This window comes from Pongo abelii, chromosome 17 (genome assembly GCF_028885655.2).
Source record: "Pongo abelii isolate AG06213 chromosome 17, NHGRI_mPonAbe1-v2.0_pri, whole genome shotgun sequence".
Taxonomy (NCBI): domain Eukaryota; kingdom Metazoa; phylum Chordata; class Mammalia; order Primates; family Hominidae; genus Pongo; species Pongo abelii.
Genome location: NC_072002.2, coordinates 36,034,148 through 36,060,208, shown reverse-complemented (window position 1 = coordinate 36,060,208; position 26,061 = coordinate 36,034,148). Strand labels below are relative to the sequence as shown.

Genomic DNA, 26,061 nt, shown 5'->3' with positions numbered 1-26,061 from the left:
CTGAAGTTATAGATTGCAGACAAAATGGCACGTTTATTTTACTTTAAAAATTACAGGACCATTTTGCTTTTTGGAGGAAATAAGCTGGGTTTATGAAACAAATCATGCAGACTATACAGGAAAAGTAAAATATTCAGCATATGACCTTTCTTAGACATTTTGTACATGTCGATCACAACTTGTAGTTACAGATTTAGGCACCAAATTAATGTGACAAGTCACTTCTCCTGTACCTACTGCTTAAATTCTCAATGAAACAAAAATGTCAATTTTAACCTCAGGTTCCCATTTCCTCTTTACTCACAAATAAGAATAAATGCTGGAAAAAGTAATACTCTGACAGAAAAGGAGGTAGAAAATGCCAATGTAGCAATTTACAATTTTAATTCATCGGCTCTACTGTCTAGTTCACGTTTTTATACCAGAGTTTCACATACTACTAACCAGTAAATTGAGGCTCAATCTAAAGGATATTCCCCCTCACTGTAGTAAAGCAATGTACACGAGACAGCATTAAAGTTTCCTCAAATTTAATGTTTTAAAGAAGTACAACTATCATTATTAATACTGCTATAGTTATACATATGTTAAAGTTCCTAGGCTATATATGACTATCAAGTAATATCAGTAAGCATTCCTATCATAATATTCAAGCAAATGAAGTAACGTTGCCTTTTTGAGGGAAAACATATTTTGAAACGTTTACAAGCAGACATAAAGACAGCTGACATTTCCAACAAGGCACACATAATTTATGAAAATCTATTATGTTCCCAATTGTACAAACTCAAAGCTAATCTAATTCTGATATTTAAAATGTGCCTCTCCCCTCTGGCTCAAAATGAAATAACAAACCCTTCCAATGACTAGACATTTAAAACCTACTCAATTTAATTGCTAACAATTCAGAGGAGAGGTGCACTGTCCCTCCCAAAAATTTTAAGAACTTAATGTTTACCATGATCTTAGATCTTGCAAACATAAACAACTAAAGAATTTAGGTGTTTCTTGATTTATATGGAGTCAAAATTCTATTCCACTGAGGAGAAAACAAAAAGGGGAGTTGTTTAACGGGTATGGAGTTTCAGTTTTGCAAGATGAAAAAGTTCTGGAGATCTGTTTCACAACAATGTAAATGTACTTAACATGGCTGAACTGTATTCTTTAGAAACAGTTAATATGGTAAATTTTATGTTATGAGTTTTTCATCACAAAAAATACAAAAAACTATTCAAAAATTCAATTTTTTACACAAATTATTACTATAAAACATGGTAGACATTCTGATAGGACAAGTGCTTTTCCTTTTGAATTAAAAAAAAGCAACCTGTATTAAAGCCTATAATTTGATGACATCTATATGATCCTCTTTTTTTCTCTACACTCAAATGCTGACTTTCCTTTCCTATCTGCTGTAACCCACTGTCCTGATCCTACTCTACCCCATCTCTAATTCTCTTAGTTCATGAATTTAACTAATTTCCAGTCCAAAAAGGGTCCAGAATTCAGAACAGACAAACAGCAATTGGGCAACACATAGACAGTATGTTTCTACTATGTAAAAATGACCCAGCAAGCTTTGATATTTGAACCAGACACATCTTAAGCAGCATGCATTTCAATATGCTAAAAGGCTCTTACGGGCTAACACCATAAAAATATAAATTTAAGAAATGTATTTCCAACATTAATTATCAATTAATTTTATGCTTCCATAGCTAGCTGGTCAATTTGCAATGTTTAAAGTTACAAATATCTTATGCATAATTTGACCAACTAAACATTTGTCTAATATATTCCTACACTAATACAAAATTATCTTTTCTTGAAAACCTTCTTGCTTCCAACAAAATTAAATATGTATATAGTATAAGCAGTAAGAATGTTAAATTACGTGAACAGATACCATTAGAATAGCACCATCTGGTATGTTGTAATTGTCTGTTTTGAGTAACAACACTAACAATCTTAGAAGAATAAAGGAGAAAATGGTAGGTTGAGGGGTACAGAGAGGAAATCCAAACACTACTCAATGACAACTCTTCTGAAACATTAGGAAATGTTATCAGGACCTTTGGATCTCTTCCTTTTAACTACAGATTCCTTAAAATACACAACTGCTGCACAATAAATTCTGAGTGTGCTAAGATGCCATTTTTCCACTGTTGTGTATCTAATCCCTGAAACCCAATAAATACTTTTTTGAATGAATGCGTGTCAGTTTTTTTCTTTTTTATAAATATTTCTAAGAAAAGTAAAAGCTCTTTTGAGGCACAAGATAAAGAGGTTTAGCTAATGAGGAGGGTAACGAACCTAACTGGAAAAGTACTGCTAAGGGACATATAATAAGAGGTAGCAGATTCGGAGAGTTGGAGGAAAGTCACTGAAATGATGAAGTTCTTGATCTTATTATCTCTCACAAACCCAAAATAAATTTAAAATAATTTTAGGTGATTGAAAACATGAATAAATAAGTATTTTCTATTCATGCAACAAATTTCAAGGTGATTCAAATACGGAAAACCCACAAGTACTAGCACTAAAATTATAATGACATTATTTCTATAATAAAAATTTATGTCATATTCTTATAAAGGAAATAATTAAACTAGTCTGGAAGATGCTATTACCTTTTAGGGATCTGTTTTAGCACTGAAGCTCAGAAAACAGAAAGGATTTGTTTAAGGAAAGTAGAGCTAGAGACCACACAATTCTCTGATTGGCCAAACTCTGCATGAGTCAGCCAGGTGCTCCCTCCTCACCAGGTGATCTAGTGGGAAGAGATGGGTAGCCCATGGCATGGAAGGAAAGGAAAAACCTGACATGCTGTTTTCATGTCTGCAACATGATAGTCTGTCTGTCTCTTTATGTGAACAACATCAGTCAGATGTTCTACCTTTTTATAACTTCAAAATAGTTTTAAAAACAGCGTCGGTGGCCCCTTATTAGATAACTGAGTGTATATGAATTTTCAAATTTGAAATCTATAAAAATTTTACTGTTCTAAATGATAGCAGTTACTCAGCTAAACACAGACATGGAATTGTTGAGACTACAAAACCAGCCAGCAAAGCTCCCCATTGCTTTCACCAGGACTTGCAAAGGCAGCAAGGATTAAACAGCCAGAAACAGTGTTAAGAGGGCTAGAGACTTCATACTTTCAAATTTAGTTGGTGTTCTATAAAAACTGAAGTAAGAAAATCTAGCCAGATTTAAAGGAGGGAAAAAAACTACAAAAGAGGATAACTATTTTTAGGAAAAAGCTTATCAACAGCATATAGTAGACACTATGTAAACAGCTGATATAATCTAGCAGCAATGAATCCCCAAACACTTATTTATGTGTATATTTACTCAGAAGACAATAAGATTACAAAGGAGATCATTCAAAGGAGAAAAAAAATGATTAAATGCTCTAAAAATTTTGTTTGTTTTTTGTTGTTTTTAAAGTTTACAGGTAAGCAGACATTTCTATACATGTCCTGGTCACTCTTTCTAAAGTATTTATAATTAGATTATTGACCATGTCTTGGATATTGTTGGCAGTTTAAATAATACCCTCATCTGTAGGTATACACAGAAAGACTGTTTTCTTTATAGTAAAAAATACTATAAAGAAAGAGATAACGGAAATAAGGCCTATAATGAAGACAGAATCAGTAACACTGTCAGAATTAACTGATACAAAGAAGAAAAGATATTTTTCTTGGAAAAGGCATTAATTTTGCAGATCACTGGGGTACTATTCAGTACATCAGCAAAGCTAAATAGAACCTCAGAGGTCCAAATAGGGCAATGTCATTTCACTGGTCAGATCAAGCCCAGATAAGTAATCACAGAAAACCCGAAGTACACTTTTCACAGATTTTTTAAAAACACTGGCTGAACAAAATAGTGTATAAATTAATATAAGAAAGGCAACTGTTAGTGGCCAGTTAATAGATACTCGTTTTTTTTTTCTCTTCAGTTGCCCACTATTATTGCTTATTTTTCCTTTTCTTGTTTATCAGTCATCTTGAAACTGGTAATCTGATTCAAGTTAAACAATGTTCGTTTTGAATCTAGAAAACAAGAGAAATGCAAAGTCATTATTCCCTCATTCTATGCTTCCATTTACTCTAAGAATTCAGAAACAAACATGAGGGTAACTTCCTGTTATCTTAAAAAGAGAATCATCCCTTCGGTATTCCCTTAACTATCTGGAACTTGTACTGTCATTTTATAATTTACCATGTGACATAATTGTTTGACCTGCCTCTTTTATTTGATGCGTGACTTTTCAGAGAACCTGTTATCAACTCACTGTGTAAAACCATGATGAAATGAAGGATAACTGATCACAAAGAATTATGTCTTTTGAGATCTAACAAATTTACAAATTATAAGGGAAAAATGCAATTTTTTAAAAAAGGATATCCTTAAAGGACTTTCCTCTTAGAAGCCAAAGGTAAATTATCCTATGAGTTACATGAATTTGATGTTTCAAATTTAAAACAAAAACAAAAAACACAATTTCCAACACCATTTTGTAGGGTTTTTTGTTCTGGTACATTTACAGCCCAATTATACTCTAGTAAAGAAACTATGATATTAGAAATTAACTCATCAGAACTTCCAACTAGATCAAAAGCCTATTAAGATCTCATGACTAGATACATTAGCTAACAAAATACACCATGTGTCTTAGTTAATACAAAAGAATCCTTCGTTCAATAGCCTTGCGACAGATAGGACATTCACTCATGCGGTCTCCACAGAGCTGACAGGTTCCGTGACCACAGAGGAAAATCATATTCTTCAGACGATCCAGACACACAGGGCACATTGTCTGTAATGTGAGATAACAAAGTAATAAATTAGACACTTTATATTCGGAAAGTGACAGACTGTTATATATCATTAATTTTCTTTAGTTGTTTTAGTCAAATAATATTTTGGTGGTTTTTAAAAACAATTTTTTAACATTTTTAAATAGTTAAAATGTCATCCCTATAAAATAAAATAGAAACACTGGTTGTACTATCAGGATAGTATAAAAGGTACTACATAAGATTAAAAACTATTAATATATAAAACACAGCCAGGCACGGTGGCTCACACCTGTAATCCCAGCTACTCAAGAGGCTGAGGTGAGAGAATCACTTGAACGCAGGCAGCAGAGATTGCAGTGAGCCAAGATCATGCCACTGTGATAGAGGCAGGAGGCAGAGAAATTCTAGGCAGACAAGGGCGGGTCCCCAGTGAAACCCAACCTTTGAGCTGAAAAGCCTGAAACCCACAGGCCAAAGTGAGAACTTCTATTCCTGCTTGCCCACTCTCTCCCAATTGGTTCTTTCTTTCTTTTTTTTTTGAGATGGAGTCTCACTCTGTCACCAGGTTGGAGTGCAGTGGCGCAATCTCGGCTCACTGCAACCTCCGCCTCCCGGGTTCAAGTGATTCTACTGCCTCAGCCTCCTGAGTAGCAGGGACTACAGGTGCGCGCCACCACACCCAGCTAATTTTTTTGTATTTTTAGTAGAGACGGGGTTTCACCATGTTGGTCAGGATGGTCTTGATCTTCTGACCTCGTGATCTGCCCACCTCAGCCTCCCAAAGTGCTGGGATTACAGGCATGAGCCACCATGCCCAGACTAACTGGTTCTTTCTAAATAATGTCTTTTTACCAATTGATTGTTGCCTTTTCCAAAACTACACACAGCCCACCCTGCCCACTCCTCCCATGTTGTGCCTTTAAAGACTCCAGACTCAGGTGGTAGAGGGGAGAGAGGCAACTTGACTTCAGAGGGATGACTGGACTTCGGAGGAGAGATGGCTTAACTTCAGGGAAGAGATGGCCGGACTTCAGGGGAAGATTACCTGCCCGTCCCACCCCCACTCCAGTTCCCCTCTGCTGAGAGCCATTTCCATCACTTAATAAAACTCTCTGCCTTCACCATCCTTCAAGTGTCCAGGTGACCTCATTCTTCTTGAACACTGGACAAGAGCTTGGGACACACCGAATGTGGGTACCCAAAATAAGGCTGTTACACTGGCCCTTTGCCCTCACTGGCGGAGGGCAGCTACCCCACACTATGAGGCAAGGGGCCAACTGAGCTGATAACACACCGCTGTTTATGGACAGCAGAACTAAGAGAGCACTCTAACACGCCCTCAGGGGCTTTGGAGTCGCAGGCACCCCCACCTGGGTGCCGCTGCATGGATCCTGCAGTTGCTCGTTCATGTGCTCCCTCCCACAAGCAGTTGAGCACAGTGGCCAAGTAAGCAGCGCACCTCTGTCACAAGTCTGACAAAGGGGTTGAGAAAAATCCTGCATCAACTGCTCTCCAGCCTGGGTGACAGAGCAAGACTCTGTCTCAAAACAAACAAACAAACAAAAAAACCTATATAAACCAAAACGTTAATAGGAAATGGATGAAAATAGCTCCATTCAATCTAACTGAAATTCCCTGAATCTAGGTACTCGGCTGCTCTTGCATAAAAAGAAGGCAATGTATTATGCAATACATGGTGCAGGGTGGGGAGCAGTGCTGAGAAGTAGCTGAGAACACTTGCCAGGCACTATGCTTAGACAGGATACAATCTCAGTCCTGGTATCATTCCCACTTGGAAAATGAGGAAACAAGGCTCAGTGGGATTGAAAACCTTCTTCAAAGCAAGCCCTAGAGTGAACCAACTCAGGGCCCCAGAGTTCTTGCTCTTAGACACTGTGCTGCACTGTATTACTATCAATGTAGATTCCCCTGAATTAAAACAAATTAGCCTTAGTTACATATTAATAAATGTAAATTTCATGAACTTGAAAGAATGTAAAAGTATGTCAGGTATATGTCTGAAATACTATTTATTCACAAAACACATTTTACATTTATAAAATCATATTTGCCTTAATGTATAATACTTCTTTCTGATTTATAGCTTTCCCAGATAACATGGAAATGAAATAATTAAAATGTCTTCATTAAAAAACTAGGCCTAAAGCCTATATGACATGTTGTTACCAACTGTTACCAACTTTGAGAATACCAGAGATCACTGTAAAAGGAATTGTAGCCTAAATTGTTAGCCCCACTCCTCCAAAGCAAACTGTCACATTTCTGTCTTAGAGTTTTGAGAAGCAAAGCTATAGAAAATCCCATCTTTTTAGATTTTAAAAAGCCGGCCAGGCGCGGTAGCTCACACCTGTAATCTCAACACTTTGGGAGGCCGAGGTAAGAGGATCACTTGAGCCCAGGAATTCAAGACCAACCTGGGCAACACAGACATCATCTCTACAAAAAATAATAAATTAGCCAGGTGTGGCAGCACATGCCTGTAGTCCCAGCAACTTGGGAGGCTGAGGTGGGAGAACTGCTGGAACCCAGGAGTTTCAGTATGCAGTGAGCCATGATTGTGCCGCTGCACTCAAGCCTGGGTGACAGAGTAAGATCCTGTCTCAAAAAAAAAAAAAAAAAAGCAAAATAGATTGATAATGTCACTAATAATTTCATGTCTATTAAATTTTCAAGAGGTCTTTGTAATATTGAATAACTCTTATTTCCAAAGGTAGACACATCTGTGCAGCCTGTGTTTACTTTGAGATTAGTATATCCTTAATACCAAGTTCAATTAAATTTTATCTGTTGAAGACACATTGGGGTAACAGACTGGAGATTTAAATGAGGAGAGTTATTTGAATGTTTTCTGGTCGGTTTTTTTTTTTTTTTTTTAATAACCTTGAAGGGAGTCCCTATAAGAAATCCCATCATTCCTCATAAGATGAGTTTTGATAAAACTGTTTAAATACTTTAGTGATAAAATATGGCGATGAGGATTATTTAAGAAAGTATAAACTTGGGTAGAATGCTAAACTTTGGATATAGTAGAGCAGAATTATTCTTTTAGGATCCATATAGGGTTCAATAAATGTCACTATTCATGTTAAGAACAATTTTAATTCACAATTAGAATATAAAATGCTTTTTATAGAAGATGTGTTCAAAACAGCTTATTCTGTAGATGTGTTATGGGAAAGGAATCAAGATGCTAGGAGCTTCAAATGTTTAAAAATGTTTTTATTTTATATTAGATGTATTATATTAGATGTACTGGATATATTAAATGTTTTATTTTATATTAGAACTAGCCAAATATGTTCCAAATTACATTAAGAACCATTAAATTCATATTGATCTTCACTTATTCATTCTATAACAAGTATTGCTAGATGCTGGATTTCAAAAGAAAAACTGGCCTAATCAGAGTTTTCATCTCTTCAGATGGGGGTTTAAATGCCTAATAAATTCATACATTCAATTCTTTCCCTCCACCCCCTACAAAGAGATGGTTTCTCACTCTGCCATCTGGGATGGAGTGTAGTGGCGCTGTCATAGCTCATTTCAGCCTCAAACTCTTGGGCCCCAGTCAGCCTCCTGCCTCAGTTTCCCAAGTAGGTAGGACTCCAGGCATGTGTCGTAACAGTCCGCTGATTTATTTTAAAAATTTTTGTAGAGACAGGGTCTCGTTATGTTGCTCAGGCTGACCTCAAACTCCTGGGCTCGAGCAATTCTCCCACCTCAGCATGCTGAGCAGCTGGGATTACAGGCACACATCACTCACTGCAACTGACCAGTTCTTAATTAGTTATCACAGGGGTCATTAGTTATCCTGGGCCGCTAACTACTGACTATGTTATTTTCTTATAAATTCAGATAGAAAACACAGGAGTGATGATTCTAACAACTGCATGGCAATACTGATGTAATTGGCCAAACTAAAGAACTGCTCAAGCCTGTGAATCAGATTTAGTAACTTGGTCAAATGGTAAGGTATGGCCAGAAAGAAAAAATACTTGCTGTCTTACTTAACAAACCTACAAGTTTTTGCTAATTTTTTTATCTTATTGTTGCTTTTATTAAATATTAGGTAGAAATAAAAGAGTATATTTGTTGATATATATAAGACGTAAAGAATAGCCAGGCACGGTGACTCATGCCTGTAATCTCAGCACTTTGGGAGGCCAAGGTGTGTAGATCACTTGAGGCCAGGAGTTCAAGATCAGCCTGGACAACATGGCAAAACCCTATCACTACTACAAATACAAAAATTCGCTGAGGGTGGTGGTGTGCACCTGTAGTCCCAGCTACTTGGGAAGCTGAGGCCTGAGAATCACTTGAATCTGGGAGGCAGAGGTTTCAGTGAGCCAAGACTGCGCTACTGCACTCCAGCCTGGGTGAGAGTGAGACTCTTAAAAAAAAAAAAAAAAGACATAACAACATAACCAACACCCAGTTTAAAGTATGGAATGTTACTCTTATTTTTGAAGCCCCTCTATAAATCCTCCCCAATCCTTTCCATGTATCCCTCACTGATGACTACTATTGTGAATTTTGCATTATGTTTCCCCTGCTTTTCTTTATGGTGTATATGTATACAGACACATTTTTCCTTTCTTTTTTTTTTTTGAGACAGTCTCACTCTGTCGCCCAGGATGGAGTGCAGTGGCATGATCTCGGCTCACTGCAACCTCCACCTCCCGGGTTCAAGTGACTCTCCTGACTCAGCCACCAGAGTAGCTGCGGCTACAGGTGCGCGCCACCATGCCTGGCTAATTTTTGTATTTTTCGTAGAGACAGGGTTTTGCCATGTTGGGCCAGGCTGGTCTTGAACTCCTGACCTCAAGTGATCTGCCTGCCTCAGCCTCCCAAAGTGCTGGGATTACAGGCATGAGCCACCACGCCCGGCCCCCTTCTATTAAAGTATCACATGTATATAGAAATGTTCATGACTCATAAGTGTACAGTTTAATACAAGTTCACAAACTGATCAAACTCATTTATCTGGTACTCAGATCAAGAAACAGAGCATCCAGACTCTAGAAACTTCCCTTCTTCCCTTGTGCCCCTTCCCAGCCATCTCTTACCAAGAAAACCACTATCCTTGACTTTCCTTTTTTTTTTTTTTTTGAGATGGGGTCTCACTCTGTCACCCAGGCTGGAGTACAGTGGCGTGATCACAGCTCACCACAGCCTCGATCGTCAGGTTCAAGTGATCCTCCCACCTCAGCCTCCAAGTAGTTGGGAGGTCACCACACCCAGCTAATTTATTATTTGTAGAGTTGCGGTCTCACTATGTTGCGCAGGCTGGTCTTGAACTCCTGGGCTCAAGAAATCCTCCTACCTTGGCCTCCCAAAATGCTGAGATTGCAGGCATGAACCACTGCGCCTGGACTACCTTCGACTTTTAATACCATCTGTATGGGTTTTTTCCAAGTTTATATTCCAAACAATAACCTGTTCCATTTTATTAGATAATGATAAACTTTGGAAGACAGTCTTCCAAAGTGTTTCTACTAATATATATTCCCACCAGCAGTGTATGAGTTATGGCTGCTACATATTCTGCCTAACATTTGATACTGACAGTCTTTAACATTTTCCTCAATCTAATACTTATGAAAAAGAACTTCCTTGTGGTTTTAGTTTTCATTTCCTGATCACTAATGTGGTTGGACCATTTTTTCATATTCATTGGCCATTTGTGTGTTATCTATTTTGGAAAGTACCTGATTAAACCCTCTAATCAGATTATTACTCATTGCAAATATTCAAATAATACAAGTGATACACTAATATAAACCATACTTATTACAGAAACACTAGTAGTTTTACGGGAAAATATTCAGTGCCATTCATAGCATCACTGTTTACATGAAATCATTATTACCTGCTCTTTAATGTCTTGTAACTGTTGCTGCAACTTTTGCACATCTGCATTGACATTGGTATTATCCTTGTCCTTTTGTAATACTGGAATATTCCCACTTGCTATAATATAGATTTAAAAAGATTTTCAGTTATTATTGCTTTGACAGAATGACATTTTATTTATAAAATCTTACTGTTTTGTTTATTAAAAACATAAAACTATTATTACAATCCTCTTCAAAAATTTTTCTCACACTTGGACAACATACAGTAGTGACGTTCTGTTATACTTTTCCATTTATGAACTCCCAAAAGAAATAGCTTGCACATTAATTTCTAATTATATTTATCTCAGCCAGAGCACAATCCAGACACAGACTTCTGGGTTTTCCAAGGCTCTACATGCTTCCTTTGGCAAGCTCATCAATACATTTTATGCTTGCTTCCTCTGCTCCTGTACCATATGAACCAAGAAAGTAACCAGCAGGGTTTTGGCCAGCTTTGGCAGCAATAATCATTTTAAAGTCTCTTAGATGATTTTTATGAGGACGTACACAAATCTAGCCTCCTTTCTTTATGACTAAACTTCCTTGTTATTACTGATCTGAGATGAGGAACTCAAGAAAGGCCATCATCTGTAGTATGCAAACATGGAGGGAAATCTTTGATTTCACCTTTCCTATTTTCTAGATTCTTGGTCTTTTATTCTAGTTAATCTGTCCCTGAGATTTTTATTATTCTGTTCTATTTGTGATAAAGACAAAAGCCTCAGACAGAAGTTGCTACACACTAATGCTCTTCCTCATCTGCTCATAAAACATGTTCAGAGAACAAAGAAATCAAAGAAACCATTCAGCTAACATCTAATGCAAAGAGAAAAAATACTTTGAAACAACTGTACTATTGAAAATGTTGAGGGTAAATCATTTATTTTTCATTTTTCCACCCTTTCACTGTTACATTTTTGTTTACCTACAGTTACTCTGTCCCAAATAATTACCATTCCATAAAATACTTAAATGAAGTAAATAAACCTGTTGCATAATGGAAGCAGGTTAATACTTTCAGTAAACTGAAAAATAAATTGTAATATGGTGCCCCACCCCTTGACAAAACACACTAAATTTCATCTTAAAAATAGAGCACAAATTTTCTTTATGCAAGAACACAACAATATTCTTTATAGCATACATGCAGGTTTCTCAGAAGACTGATGTTCACAGTTCTATAATCACAGAAAAACAGAACTTCAGGTTTCTTGTAATATAACAAGAGCACCAGAAAACAATACTTGTTTCAGTGTGGATCCAAGTCAGACATCTTAAGTTTTATAAGGCAGTAGTGTATTACGAAAGAGAAGAGGTGTTTATACAAGTCCCAAAAAAAAGCAAAATATGAAAATGCTTAAGACAATCGACTTACAGATATCATCAGTGGCATCTTCTGAACTTTTCCCTCCACAGCACATAATGAAAGGCACTCTTCGTTCAACTACTGCTCGACACTGCACACACTTTTTCATCAGGTTAGCACAGTCTGAAAAACGGTAACACAGACACTTCTTACAAGAGAGAACATTAATAAGAGTGTTGCCTTTCTCTAATTTTTATGACTTAAACTTCACACTGAAATAAATGTTATACAAGTTATAGCAATATGCAATTCTACCTCCTTAAAATGTTATCAACCTAAGAATGAGTATTCTCCACTGGTAGCCTCCAGAATAGAGAGCCCATCATTATGAAAACAATGACATTTTCCAATACAGCTGAATAAACTGTGAAATTTGTTTTTTAAAGAAATAAGTGACACAATAAATATTTCAAGATTTTAAGACTTAAAAAAAAGATTTTAAGACTTGAGAATAAAGGAGAGAGACACTATTGACAAATGTCAACTAATACTAGAATTATAAGCTTGCTTACGTGATAATTTTCTTTATATTTGTTTATTTTTATTTTACTTTAAGCTCTGGGATACATGTGCAGAACGTGCAGGTTTGTTACATAGGTACAAGTGTGCCATGGTGGTTTGCTGCACCTATCAACCTGTCATCTAGGTTTTAGGCCCTGCAGGCATTAGCTATTTGTTCTAATGCTCTCTCTCCCCCTGCCCAACACCCTCCGACATGATAATTTTCTAAAAACATTTTCTATTGTAAATGGCTTTTAGCTAAAATACACTGAACAATTATTTCCTTCTCTTATCAAATTGATGCAGTGTAACAAGGAAATTGCTTAGTGATTACTTTTTTAATATAGCAGTTCAGGAAAAAAATTTAATTTTCATAAAAGACTATCCTAATATTTGATTTGCAAAGGCTATAAACAATATTTCAGAAGAATGCATTCCCATTCCAATAAGAAATATCTAGGCACAACTGTATGTTGTTAGGATTGTTAATACTACCTTACATCTAAACTTGTTAATTAATTATAAAATAACACACAGCAATTCAACATATTCTTTCTCGTTAACATTTATTATGAAAATATATTCCATATCTTAGCCTACATATCAAGTGTCCTGTTCATTTCAAAAATGGGAAAAATAATGGGAACCATGGCAGAATATCCAGGTTATGGCAAACCACTAGATTTGAACAAAGCACAAAACCACTGATGTGGACAGAGTAGGGCCTACACTCCTAATAGTTTGCTACGCACATTGATGAATAGAGAACAGTTAGTTACCAAGGCTGACCTCATGCCAAAGCTTAAACATAAATGGATCTGACGTTTGGTTATACAAGAGCACTAGGTAGGAGCTAACGTTAAGTAGAAATCTGGTTTGGGATTTGTCTTCAATTTGAAGGCAGATTTTTTTCTTAAACATAAAGGACTAATTGACTAAATATATAATACATAAACACAATTATCTAAAATTAACTGTTAAGTTCAGTTATTGTATTCTTTCTATCTTTGCTTCTATCTTCTCTATTTCTATTGTTTCTACCTGTATTATTTCTAATCTTTCTTCGGCACCTCCAAAAGGGATGTAATCTCTCCTTCCTTTGGCTTGCCAAGGCACTTTCACCGCCTAACATGACGGCAATGGACGAACTAGATTACTGTATACTCCTTGGGAAAGGCATATGTTCCACCTCAGTTTCATCTCCATTAGCAAATAAATGTTTAAGAGCATGTCTATAAAATCAGGAAAACCATCTACTTCTTAGGATTGTTCTGAAAATAAATGAGGAAATACTCAAAAAGAGATTAAAATGCCTGGTACAGAGTTAAGAGCTCAATATAAGTTGGTTGTTGCTCTCGTTATTAAATACATTTTAAAGCAAAAACCGTTTTTCCTCTTCCAGGGATGCTATCTAGAGGCACTCAGCATGATCCAGTGTTTGACGCGCCATCATAGGCTTTTCTACAACACAGCATCTAACAAAACTAGGCTGTCCCAAACCCTGGTATTGTTTACCTTTGTATCAAGAAGGTAGGGAAAGCACCAATGTCTGCATGTGGCGTGTGCCCAGGCAGACTTCAAGGGATTTATGCTGTGAGACCTAAAGTTCTTGTGAGGTTGTCTAAAATTTTAAAAAGTGTCAGCACGGCCAATGGTGTTTCCATGACTGCTAAATGTACCCACGACAGGATCAGGCATGCTTTCCTTTCAAAGAGCAGAATGTCGTAGTGAAAATGTTGAAAGTACAAGCCCAGAGTCAGAAAGCTAAATTTAAAGCTGAAGCTTTTTTAATTTAAAAAAAAAAAAAAAAGGAGCAAAGGCCATGCTCCTGGGGGGAAATATTATATTAAGGCTCTAGAATCTGTGTGAACAACTAATAATTATAATCATCTTTCAAGTCTCATGTAGGTATCACTTTGGTGAAAGACAGATGTCAGCAAACTACACCTGAGGGCCAAATCTGACCTGTCATCTGCTTTTATGAGACCAGTTTTATTGAACACAGTCAGGCCCATTTATTTACATATTTTCCATGGTTGTTTTTGCACTATAGTGCAGAGTAGAGCAGTGGGAAAGAGCTGAGTGGTTACTACAGAAACCATGTGGCCTACAAAGCCAAAAATATTTACTATTTCACCCTTTACAAAAAATGTCTGCCAACCTCTGGCCTATGAAAACTTAAGTAACCTGAGTCCTTTTTACTCATACATACCATAGTATTGGGTAATAGCCATTATACCACTCTTTGGTAAACAAAAACAGTCACTTTAGGCAAAATGTTACAGAAGAAAACCTTCACCCTTTGGTTGACCAGCTGCCTATTGGATTTTTTTTTTTTTTTTTTTTTAGACTGAGTCTCAGTCTGTTGCCCAGGCTAAGGACACAAGAATCACTTGAATTGGGAAGGCAGAGGTTGCAGTGAGCCGAGATTGTGCCACTGCACTCCAGCCTAGGTGACAGAGCGAGACTGTGCCAAAAAAATAAAATAAAATAAATAAAATCCTTCACTGACAAAATGAAGAAAAGCAAAGGGAAGAGAATATTTAACAGTGTATGAACTTGAAAAGAACAAGGGCAATATAAAAAGCAAAGGACTTCAAGAGAATATGTTTAAAAGAAACTTTAAAACATCTTTTAAATTTTAATACTGCCCTCACAAAGAAAAGATTTCTAAAAGCTCTCTTGACATAAAAGCTTACAGAAGGCCAGAAATTACAGCCCCAGAAATGGTTGCTGTTGGTTCTTCTGCAGTGAGGAAAGCACACAGGAGAGGTAATATTAAGGTGAAGACAAATGAAGACGTGCTAATTTCATATGTGAACAAAGGCGAGACTAAATGTTTCAACATTCATTTTTCAAAATAAATTTCTATTATGTGTGGAAAGAAACCCTTTTGTGCTAATACAACTGAAATCAAAATCCAAGGTGGCAGAACACAGCATATTCAGTCTTCCCTAATGCTCAGACGCATGGAGGGAAACAGCTGACGTTCTAGTACAGAGAAAGAAATAGAAGGTACTCGAGGCCCATCAACTTTTTTATGAGTTATCCAAAATCAAAAGCAAAAAAACCCTCAAAAACATAATTTTTGTTTCGCTTTCTATTTTTATAATAATATTGAGGAACTCTGTATAGGCTACTTACTCTCACAAGCACACATGTGGCCGCAGGGTTGAAAAAGAACAGCTGCTTTCTTGTCAGAGCATACCACACATTCTTCAATCTATAGAAAAAGAGGTTACAGCACAGAGTGACCATCTACAGATAAATCTAGTAACTCTTAACAAGTTCAATTATATCCAAATGTATTTCCTCCATAAGAAAACACTCTAGGCACAGAGAAATTTAACACACACTTTCCCCCCATCCTCTACTTTCCTGGTCATTCATTTTCACATCTTTATATACCCTAGCTTAACAGGCACTTATTTCTAGTCTACCTTCATCTCCCTATCTGTCCTAAAATATAGAATAGAAAAAACTCCATTTCCTCTGAGGAAGCCTCTGGAGGCTTCAATATTTTTTCCCCCAAAAACTACTTTTGAGGGGAAACTAAAAAAAACGAACAAATAAAGTAGTAAAATAAGAAATGACTAAAAGACAGATTTCTAATATTAATAAAAATCTAGCCAGATTAGCCAAATTGCTAAAATCCAAGAGGGATTTTTCTGTTTACCCACATTTAAGAAACTCTACCTTAAAGTGCCCTTTTCCAGGACTTGGTCAATTCCCATGCCGCCTGAAGCCCACGGCTTTGGGCTATTCTTTCTCCCTGATCTCTAGCAAGACTTCCACAGCCTATTCATAATCTCCCTCACTTTCACCTCTTCTTCATGTCCACTTAATCTGAGCCTGGACATTTAACTATTAACCACCTTGACTCTGGCTTCCTGTATCCCCACCCCATAGCCCTTGGCTACTCATCTGTCTTTCACCTATTCTCCCTTCTAACACACAGTCACATTTAGCCATCTCTTGTGTCACTTAATATTACTGTTCAAAAATGGTAACTACTACTCACCTATAGCGTCATCCAAACAACCAAATACATGCACATGTGCTCTCTCTTTCTCTCTATGGACTTTCCCAACTTACACCTCAGTATGTATATAGAATTTATGTAAGTATAGAAAAAGCAGAATGCAGAATGCAGTAAGACATGGTTGATCAAGACACCGACATTCCTGGATTCAAAATCTACCTCCAACACCAACAAATTACCTAACATTGTTGAGCTACAACATTATTTATCTAAACAATAAAGAATAATCCTTCACAGAGTGATAAAGGGTAAATCAGATATGTATAAAGTAGTTCAATGTGTAATATATAAAATCAGTGCCTAATACATAATAATTATCTTCTTTCTATATAACGTGTTGGTTTTTAAAATGATTTCCATTGCATTTGTCTTTTTGTCTGAATTGTTTCTAAAGAGTTTAAAATAATATAGCAAAGTGATCTAAAAACCGTATCTGTACCTATTCCCCTATTATAAGAAAAAAAAAAACTGTAGCCATACCTTTTCCTCCAATTATTTCCTCAGGTTATACTTCCAGGAGTGGAGTTACTAAACCAAAGCATATCGTGTAATGTTTGTACATATAGCCAGGTTGGCTACCTAGCCTCCAACAGTGTTTAGAGAGTGCCTGTTTGCCACTTTCCTTGCTAGCATTTTTTAAAATGTATTTTTGCTACTTCAACCGAAATAGTTCATGTTAATTCAATTAATTTCTTTCTTTGTATTTCTCTAACAGAAAAGGATCCCATGCTTGTTTATACCTCCCTCCAAATACTGTAATTTGTTTTTCTTCGATGAAGACATTCATTATCCTTTAACCACTTGGGGTCACTATTTCTTCGTAGTCAAAGGCTCTACAACCAACCTGGCAAATCTGTTGGGTGGGTATATCAGTAGTTTTTCTACTTTTCTATAGATTATAAATTTATAAGATTATAAATTATAAAACTTTTATAATTTAAAAATCAAATTGCAAGCCTATTAATTCTCAGAATAACTATATTCAAAAGTTCTGAAAAAGAACAAAAGCATATTCTTTCCTCTTTCCTCTCTCCTCTGTTCCATCAACTATCCCTTGCAGACATCGTTCTTAATTTTGTCTATGCATCATAACACAGTGAAAAGAACAGGGGCTTAAGAATCAAGAGACCTGCATTCAAGAACCAGATGTCAGTGCATTTCTTTGAGCTGCAGCTTTTATAAGAATAACTTCATAGCTGAGACTCTGCTTCTGACAACCTCAGGCTCTGAACTCCTACTCAGTTTTTAACTCTCTTAAAGCACCTACAACACCCAATATGGCAGAGTAGCTTATATATGTCACAGTTTACCAACAGATTACAAATTTTTAGCAGGTAATTATTATATACAACTTTGTCTTGACTATAAAACAGATGTTCAATAAAGGTTTGTTGAAATAGGGCTTAATCTAACAAAAAGTTTCAAACACAATGGCAGAATACACAGATCAATCTAAAAACAAAAGAATGGCTTAAATTTTTGTTCTTTTGTATTCTTTCCCAAACTATTACTTTGTAAACAGGTACCTAAAGCAAATTACAAATGCTAAGTAGAATGATCCACATTAATTTATTAAGCAGGGTTAACACCTATTTAATACAAATGAAATGCCAACACAGTGTCTGGCACACAATAAGTGATATTAGTTCACCCTTCTCAGCTTTATGAATTGATCAAGCAGCTACATACATACAAGCACTCCAGTATTCCTATCAAAAATAACTTCCTTGTGCTTTTTCCTGTGCCAAAAATTCTACGAAAGATACATTAATTTGGATCATTAAAAACCATCCAGGCTTAGAAGGTTGAAAGTAGAAGAAGCAGTGGCAAGGCAACACCTTTTTAAGTCCCTGCCAGCTAATTCATTATGCTAATTACTAACAGCTCCTTTCTTATTAATGATGGTTAATGAATAGCTTAAGAAAAAATAAATAGCAAGACAGAAATAAAGATTATAAAAAGAAGGGAATGGAAAAAGAGTATAAACTCCATGAGTTTTTACTTCAAAACCAACATACTCTTTGGTTTAAACTATTCACCTTGAGAGAAACATTTGTAAGAAACTCAAATTTCACTTTATACGCAATACACACACACATTTGAGTATTGAAAAACTAAAAAATAAATTATTTCAGTAAACCAAAATTAGTAATCTGGTATAGTTATAATAAAGCACTAAGTTACATGGAAAACAATAAAACTCAGAAAAGAACTATACTTCTTAAAAAGCAAAAGGAGTCAAGAGAGAGAAAAAGTTCAGAGTAGATATAGATTTTGGCCATCACTAATTACAGGGAGACAAGACTTTATTTGCCTCCAGATGGGACATAATGTAAAGTGTGTGGCACCAACTGTGAAGCTTTCTTGCCAAAAATGTTAAGCTGACCCTGATCAAACTATTACATCTAACTTCCAGCTTACAGGAAACAGAAGATAGCAAGTTAAACAACACCACGATAAAACAATCAAATCTAGAATGTGTGACATTCTACCAAAAAAATGAATTATTTTACAAACATGAATGTAAAACAGATTTGGACTCAAAAAAAAGTGCAACATATAAGTAACTACAATCCAAAGTGGAAGTAAATGTATCCTTAGGTTATAGGGAGCTTTGAAAGCAAAATGGTAATTTTAACTTTACCATACTTTAGATATAAGGAAGGAAACACATTAAGAGCTAAAAAAATTTGAGAGTAAAAATGGTGTATCAATAAACTCAAATAATAATTAACTTAGCAAATCAGTACATTAATAAGCAAGACTGTAAACCAGCAATAAATTAAGAAATTCTAATCTCTTGATAAATGCAGAAATTATATATTCCTATATTTAAATCATTGTTTGGAAGAGCAAAATTACACAGACACATGATGTCATTTAATCTTATTTATCATTAATTCTAGTCTCAAAGAACTTCATAAAATGACAAAATACTATATTAAATATATCTTACCTTTGTCCTGGATTGAACCTGTTCTTTACAGATGAGGCATTTCTTGACTCGTGGAGAACATAAAGAACAGGTAGCAATATGTCCACATGGACCAAAAAGAGTATCTCTCTTCATATCTGAGCACACCATACACTCTTCTAAGGTTTCAGAATCATTACTAATCATAGAAGGACTCCGAGAACCCACTTGACCACTAATAAAAGAAAGTATTTCAAATCAAGCCTATCTTATTACAAATTCACTAATTAAAAATGTTTAAAAATATACCTGGAGCATCATTAGCATACATAAAAACCAGTCATATTAAAAAATTAAGCTTTAACATCTGTATGTGAAACATTAAATTTTTGTGTTTATATACATCTCTGCATCTTTAGATACTTCTAACACAATTCAAACTTCAAACTGAACACTCACTCACCCAATGGAAAAGGGTGAATCTTCTAACAATGAAATAAAAAACAGCAATTAAAAAAAAAAAACTTAGCATAAACAAAATTTTGCTCAGAACCTGTTGTATCTATATAGAACCAGCAGAGGAAGGCATAGGAATAAAACAAAAATCCTCACTAGGCCCCATGTTAGTTGCCTTACTAAAGACGGAACAAAGCATCATCATCAGAGTCCACAACAGATAGGGCACTTTGGAAAATTTAACACTTCAGCTGCTGTTTTGACATTTTTAAGTGTATCTTTAAGGAATATAAAATTATATTACAGAAAGATAGACTGCATCTGTAAACATTGATACAAGGAAGAGAAATACATATGACCACCTACAGCTACAGAAAAGGGATGCCCTGTTTCTACCACAATCTTCAGAAACTCATGAACACATACACAACACGTACACAAAGAGGGTCCACCTTAGACTCCATTGTTTAAAAGTTATTACTGCAGTAATTATAGTGCCTTATATCTTTATATTTATAGATTTTTTGTTTTTTTTTTTTTTTTGGAGACAGAATTTTGCTCTTGTTGCCCAGGCTGGAGTACAGTGGTGTGATCTCGGCTCACTGCTGCAACCTCTGCCTCCCAGTTCAAGCGATTCTCCTGCCTCAGCCTCCCAAGTAGCTGGGATTATAGGCATGTGCCCAGCTAATTTTTGTATTTTTAGTAGAGACAGGGTCTCACCATGTTAGTCAGGCTGGTCCTGAACTCCTGACCTCAATCCACCCGCCTCGGCCTCCCAAAATGCTCAGATTACAGGTGTGAGACACCACGCCTGGCCGATGCATTTTCTTTTTGTAATAGAATTTCATGTTCCTTAAGAATACACTTAAAGAAATGTATATACCTCACTATATTAATTTCCTCTATAACACAGTTCTATGCACAGATTCCAAAGAGATGACATTTCGTCACTACACTTAAATTGTAAGAGAGGCAAGGAACACTAAGGTTAAGGAACAGCTACTGAAATTTCAGTGACAAGAACCAGGTACAAAGGGCAACAACAGTTGCACGGCACTGTTCAGATTTAAAAAAGCAATGAGATGTGTACCTTTTTGTACATCCATAAAATCTCATAAGGAAATTAGTTATGTCATAAATAATAATTAAAATCACTGACATATCCTTCAGAAAAAGAGACAAATGTGAAATGATCATCTTTAGAGAAAACTCCACCAGGAACTGGTGCATTCGTTTGTTTATTCTGTCAATTCTCCACTGATACTTACTGAGTGCACCTGTCAGGCACTGAGCAGGGTGCTATACTTATTATAGAGTTTGTGTGAGATATACCCTGTTCATGGAGTATAAGTTGCCTCTCTTAGGAAGATTCTATTTAAATTTTAAATATAGAGCCAGGCACAGCAGCACATGCATACAGTCCCAGCTACTGAGGATGAAGCAAGAGGATCGCTTGAGCCCAGGAGTTTAAGCCCAACCTGGGCAACACAGCGAGACCTATTTTTAAAAAATAATAATAATACAATAAAAAATAAATACAATTTAAAATACATATAACATTAACAACACCAATTTTACTAGAAGACTTTTTCTTATAAATTCCTCTAACACATGGGAGTACTAGAAGATCAGACTAGTTTAGAAAAGTTTCTCGGAACTTATTAAGTATAGAGCATTGCACTTAATAATAATAATAATATGGCATATAATAAGAGACATGCTGCCTGCAGAAAAATTTTCAAAGAAGAAAAATTTCAGGAAAGAAAGGGTCAACACAAACATACAGGAATAGCAAAGATGAAGACATTTTCAAGTAGCCACGTCCTCCATTACGAAACCACATGATATTTTCTGTACAGAATATTAAGTTTTATGATAATAAATAATACAAACCTGACTTTTTCCTTATGACACTTTGCCAGTGCTTTGCAGAGATTCGGATCAGGACAGAGATCAAGTGGCGATTGACCCTTCTTATTTCGAATGCTCAGGTCAGCACCATTGGCTGCCAAGAAACAGGCAATAGATGCTGCACTCTTCTTCTCTGCCCCCTGGGTACCAAGTCCCATTATTAACTGCAATAAAATAAAAAGAGTCATGATTTTCCCTCTAGGAATCTGCCATTAATTCTTGCCATCATATATATGTATGTGTGTGTGGTGGACATTTATGAGTTCTAGTCCTAATGTTCCCTCCCCACCACTCTACCCCTGGTTTTCTCAAGCATACACACAAGTATGCTTTCTCCAGTTGTAGAGGTGGACCTACATTCTCCAGCTGCAGAGGTGGACCAAACATGGCCCAAACCAGTCAGATACCTCTACCTTACCTATATGGCTAGTACAGGGATGGACACATAACACAAATCAATTAAGCCCAATAGAACTCAAAAGTGGAACTTCTGATTGAGATACTGAAGAAACAGTACTCTATTTCCTAATTAATTTGGCTCTGGAGCAGCTAGCAACCAACTTGAAACAATGACAGGAGAGACAACTGAGAAAAGAACCAATGACTAGGAATTGAGACAAGATATGGAGAATGAGACAAATTAGGTTCTGATAATATTATCTGAGATTCTTCTCATCATCTTATGTGAAAATAATCACAATAACTGTTAACATTTATTGACTGTCTAAAGTGGATCAAGTATCATTTTACACACTTTCCATGATCTTTACAACAACCTTATCAAGGTAAGTGCTCTCCTCTTCCCATTTTAAAATGAGAAAAAAAGAGGCACACCGAGCTAAGAGAATTTACCCATGGTCATAAATAAGGCAGAGGTTTCAAACACTTTGGTCTCAGAACCTTTTTACCCTCTTAAAAATGATTTTAAAATTCATATGGAAATGTGAAGGACTTAGAATAGTCAAATAACTTCAAAAAAACAAGAAAACTGGAGGACTGACACTACCTGACTTCAACACGTATTATGTAGATAGTAATTAAGACTGGGGGCTGGCATCAAATAGCTAAAAACATAGACCAACAGAACAGAATACATGATCCAGAAAGAGACCTTCACATAAACAATTAACTGATTTTGGATAAAAGTATACTGGCAATTCAGTAGAAAAAGAAAGTCTTTTCAGCCGAGTGTGGTGGCTCATGCCTGTAATCCCAGGACTTTGGGAGGCTGAAGCAGATGGATCACGAGGACAGGAGTTCAGGACCAGTCTGGCTGACATAGTGAAACCTCGTCTCTACTAAAAATACAAAAAATTAGCCGGGTGTGGTGGTGTGTGCCTGCAATGCCAGTTACTTGGGAGGCTGAGGCAGGAGAATCGCGTGACCCCAGGAGGCAGAGGCTGCAGTGTGCCAAGATCACACCATTGCACTCCAGCCCAGGCAACAGTGCAAGACTCTGTCTCAAAAAAAAGAAAAAAGAAAAGAAACAGAAAGTCTTTTTCAACTAATGGTACTGGAACAACTGGATATCCACAAGTAAATAAACCTGGATCCATATGTCACACAATATATACAAATTAACTCAAAAAGAATCATAGACCTAAACATAACAGCTAAAACTTTATAACCTTCTAGTACAAAACATAAAAGAAAACCTTAGTGATCTTGGGTTTGGCAAAGATATCTCAGACAGAACACAAAAAAAACCACAAATGATGAAAGAAAAACTTGATAAATTAGACTTCCTCAAAATTAAAAAATTTGACTCTTCCAAATCACTATTAGAAGAATGAAAAGGGCTGGGCGTGGTGGCTCATGCCTGTAATCCCAGCACTTTTGGGAGGCTGAGGCAGGCAGATCACGAGGTCAGGAGATCAAGACCATCCTGGCTAACAAAGAAAAACCCCGTCTCCACTAAAAACAATACAAAAAATTAGCTGGGTGTGGTGGCATGCACCTGTAGTCCCAGCTACTTGGGAGGCTGAGGCAGGAGAATCACTTGAACCCAGGAGGCGGAGGTTGCAGGCGACAGAGCGAGACTCCGTCTCAAAAAAAAAAAGAATGAAAAGACAAATCTCCTACCGACTGGGAGAAAATATGTGCATTCACATATAAAGAACTTGTATTCCGATTACATAAAGAACTCTCAAAACTCAGTAGTAAGAAAACAAACAGCATAACAAAATAATGAACAAAAGATTTGCGCAGACACTTCATAAAACACATATGGTGACAGACAAATGAAAAGATGCTCAATATCAATAGTCATTAGGGAAATGCAAATTAAACCACAATAAGATACCACTACATATCTATTTGAATGGCTGATGTTAAAAAAGAACTGAACGGCTGGGCGCGGTGGCTCAGGCCTGTAATCCCAGCACTGTGGGAGACCGAGGTGGGTGGATCACCTGAGGTCAGGAGTTCGAGACCAGCCTGACCAACATGGTGAAACTCCGTCTCTACTACAAATATAAAAATTAGCTAGGTGTGGTGGCAGGCACCTATAATCCCAGCTACTTGGGAGGTTGAGGCAAGAGAATGGCTTAAACCCAGGAGGTTGCAGTGAGCCAAGATGAAGCCATTGCACTCCAGCCTGGGTGACAGAGTGGGACTCCACATAACAACAACAACAACAACAGAACTGAACAACTTTTGGTAAAAATGTGGAGCAATAAGTTAGTATTGACTAGTACTAAGTTCATAAACTAAGTTTCTAAGTACATAGCTCTGATGAAATATTTTATCCAATACAGATTAGATTACCAGTAAATATAAGATCTTGCATAAAAAGATTCTTCCACTGGTACTGAATGAAAAGATGATCTTTACTCACCGTGTTTTTGGATGGCTCCCAGGCAGCATCCACCTTCCCCACATCTTGCATATCTTGGAGCTGACGTAGCTGAGACAAAGTGTGATGCCTTAGAGCTTCATGCAAAGGAGTATCCCCATCCTTATCCTGAATATCAAGCTTGGCACCTGCACGGACTAAAAGCTAAAAGAGAAAGAGGTCTCATTTTGGCAAAGTGTCCACATCCATAAGAAACTTCAACATATCTAAAGTAACGGTGAGAACACCCTGGACCTACTGAAGAAGTTACCGCTAAAGCTAATCATTTTTATGCTTTTGCCTTCTACTCTTCTCCAACCCTGTGGCTCCTTACAAAGAGTGATGTGTTCTGGTTATTTAAATATATTGAATTAGAGAAAATAAAAATGAGAATCGATATGTTGCTTAACTCATCTACTCTAAGATGATGATAAAAGAGGGATATTTAGACCTTTATTTCTCTTTTTAACTTTAGATGTATGACTTGAGATATTTTAAGCACTTCCACCAGGACCAAATCATAATGTTCAAAATTCTTCTATTATGTAAACAAACAAGGAACTGTTATTATTGATTCCATTCTCTTTTGGTCAATTTTCTCCAAATGTATGGTCATGAGGAAAGCCATGGAGGATATCAAGAGGAATTTCAAATAACAATAAATACGAACAGTGTTTGCTAAACTACAACCCCCTAAATAAAAATGCACAGTTGACATATTTCAATAGATTACTTAAGCAGTAAATATAAGTTTATTAAAACTTTGCTTATGGTGCTTTAACAATTTTCCTAATCCCTTCTACGATACTTACTGAAGAGCTTTAGAAAAGTACCATCTATATATAGAAGCCAATCTCAAGCATATAGTCTCATCTGTCTTGGCAAATCACATTGTATTTAGATTTACTTACATCTAACTATGCCAGCTTGAGACATGTAACACCGTATCATTTCCATTTTCAGGAAGTTCTAAAAATCTGTATGGTTAAAATGTAATTATAAGCTAAAATGTATGTCAATACTTTACCCTAACAATTTGGGTATGCTGTCGTTCAACAGCAAGGTGTAGGGCAGTTTGTTGGTTCACATTCTGGATATCCAGGTTTGCATTACCCTGAACGAGAAGAACAAATGTTAAATGGTTAAAATTTGACAACAGTAAAGAACATGAAAACTGTAACTACTCATAAGGAATAAATAACACCAAACACTGCTGGCTACTTTCTCCTTCAGCTGCTGCAATGTTATTCTCATATGGTAACAGTTGCTGTTAAAGTAGAAAAAAATGGATGGGGCAACAAACTTTCTG

The 26,061-nt window shown here is 36.3% G+C and overlaps 1 protein-coding gene and 1 pseudogene across 1 annotated transcript in view; one reads left to right on the top strand and one right to left on the bottom strand.

The window, feature by feature from the left end:
- Positions 1 to 513: 513 nt before the first annotated feature.
- Positions 514 to 26,061, bottom strand: part of MIB1 (MIB E3 ubiquitin protein ligase 1) — a 134,259-nt gene continuing 108,711 nt past the window's right edge. Inside the window, exons 14-21 of the mRNA XM_024235899.3 lie at positions 25,780 to 25,866; positions 24,756 to 24,917; positions 21,902 to 22,083; positions 19,595 to 19,787; positions 15,741 to 15,819; positions 12,105 to 12,218; positions 10,702 to 10,802; positions 514 to 4,828 (exon numbers count right to left, since the gene is read on the bottom strand). Of these exons, the coding sequence (XP_024091667.1) occupies positions 4,688 to 4,828; positions 10,702 to 10,802; positions 12,105 to 12,218; positions 15,741 to 15,819; positions 19,595 to 19,787; positions 21,902 to 22,083; positions 24,756 to 24,917; positions 25,780 to 25,866 (1,059 nt within the window). The 3' untranslated portion in view covers positions 514 to 4,687. The remainder of the gene's footprint in view (positions 4,829 to 10,701; positions 10,803 to 12,104; positions 12,219 to 15,740; positions 15,820 to 19,594; positions 19,788 to 21,901; positions 22,084 to 24,755; positions 24,918 to 25,779; positions 25,867 to 26,061) is intronic.
- On the top strand, positions 14,023 to 14,392 carry LOC103889617 (large ribosomal subunit protein eL34-like; annotated as a pseudogene).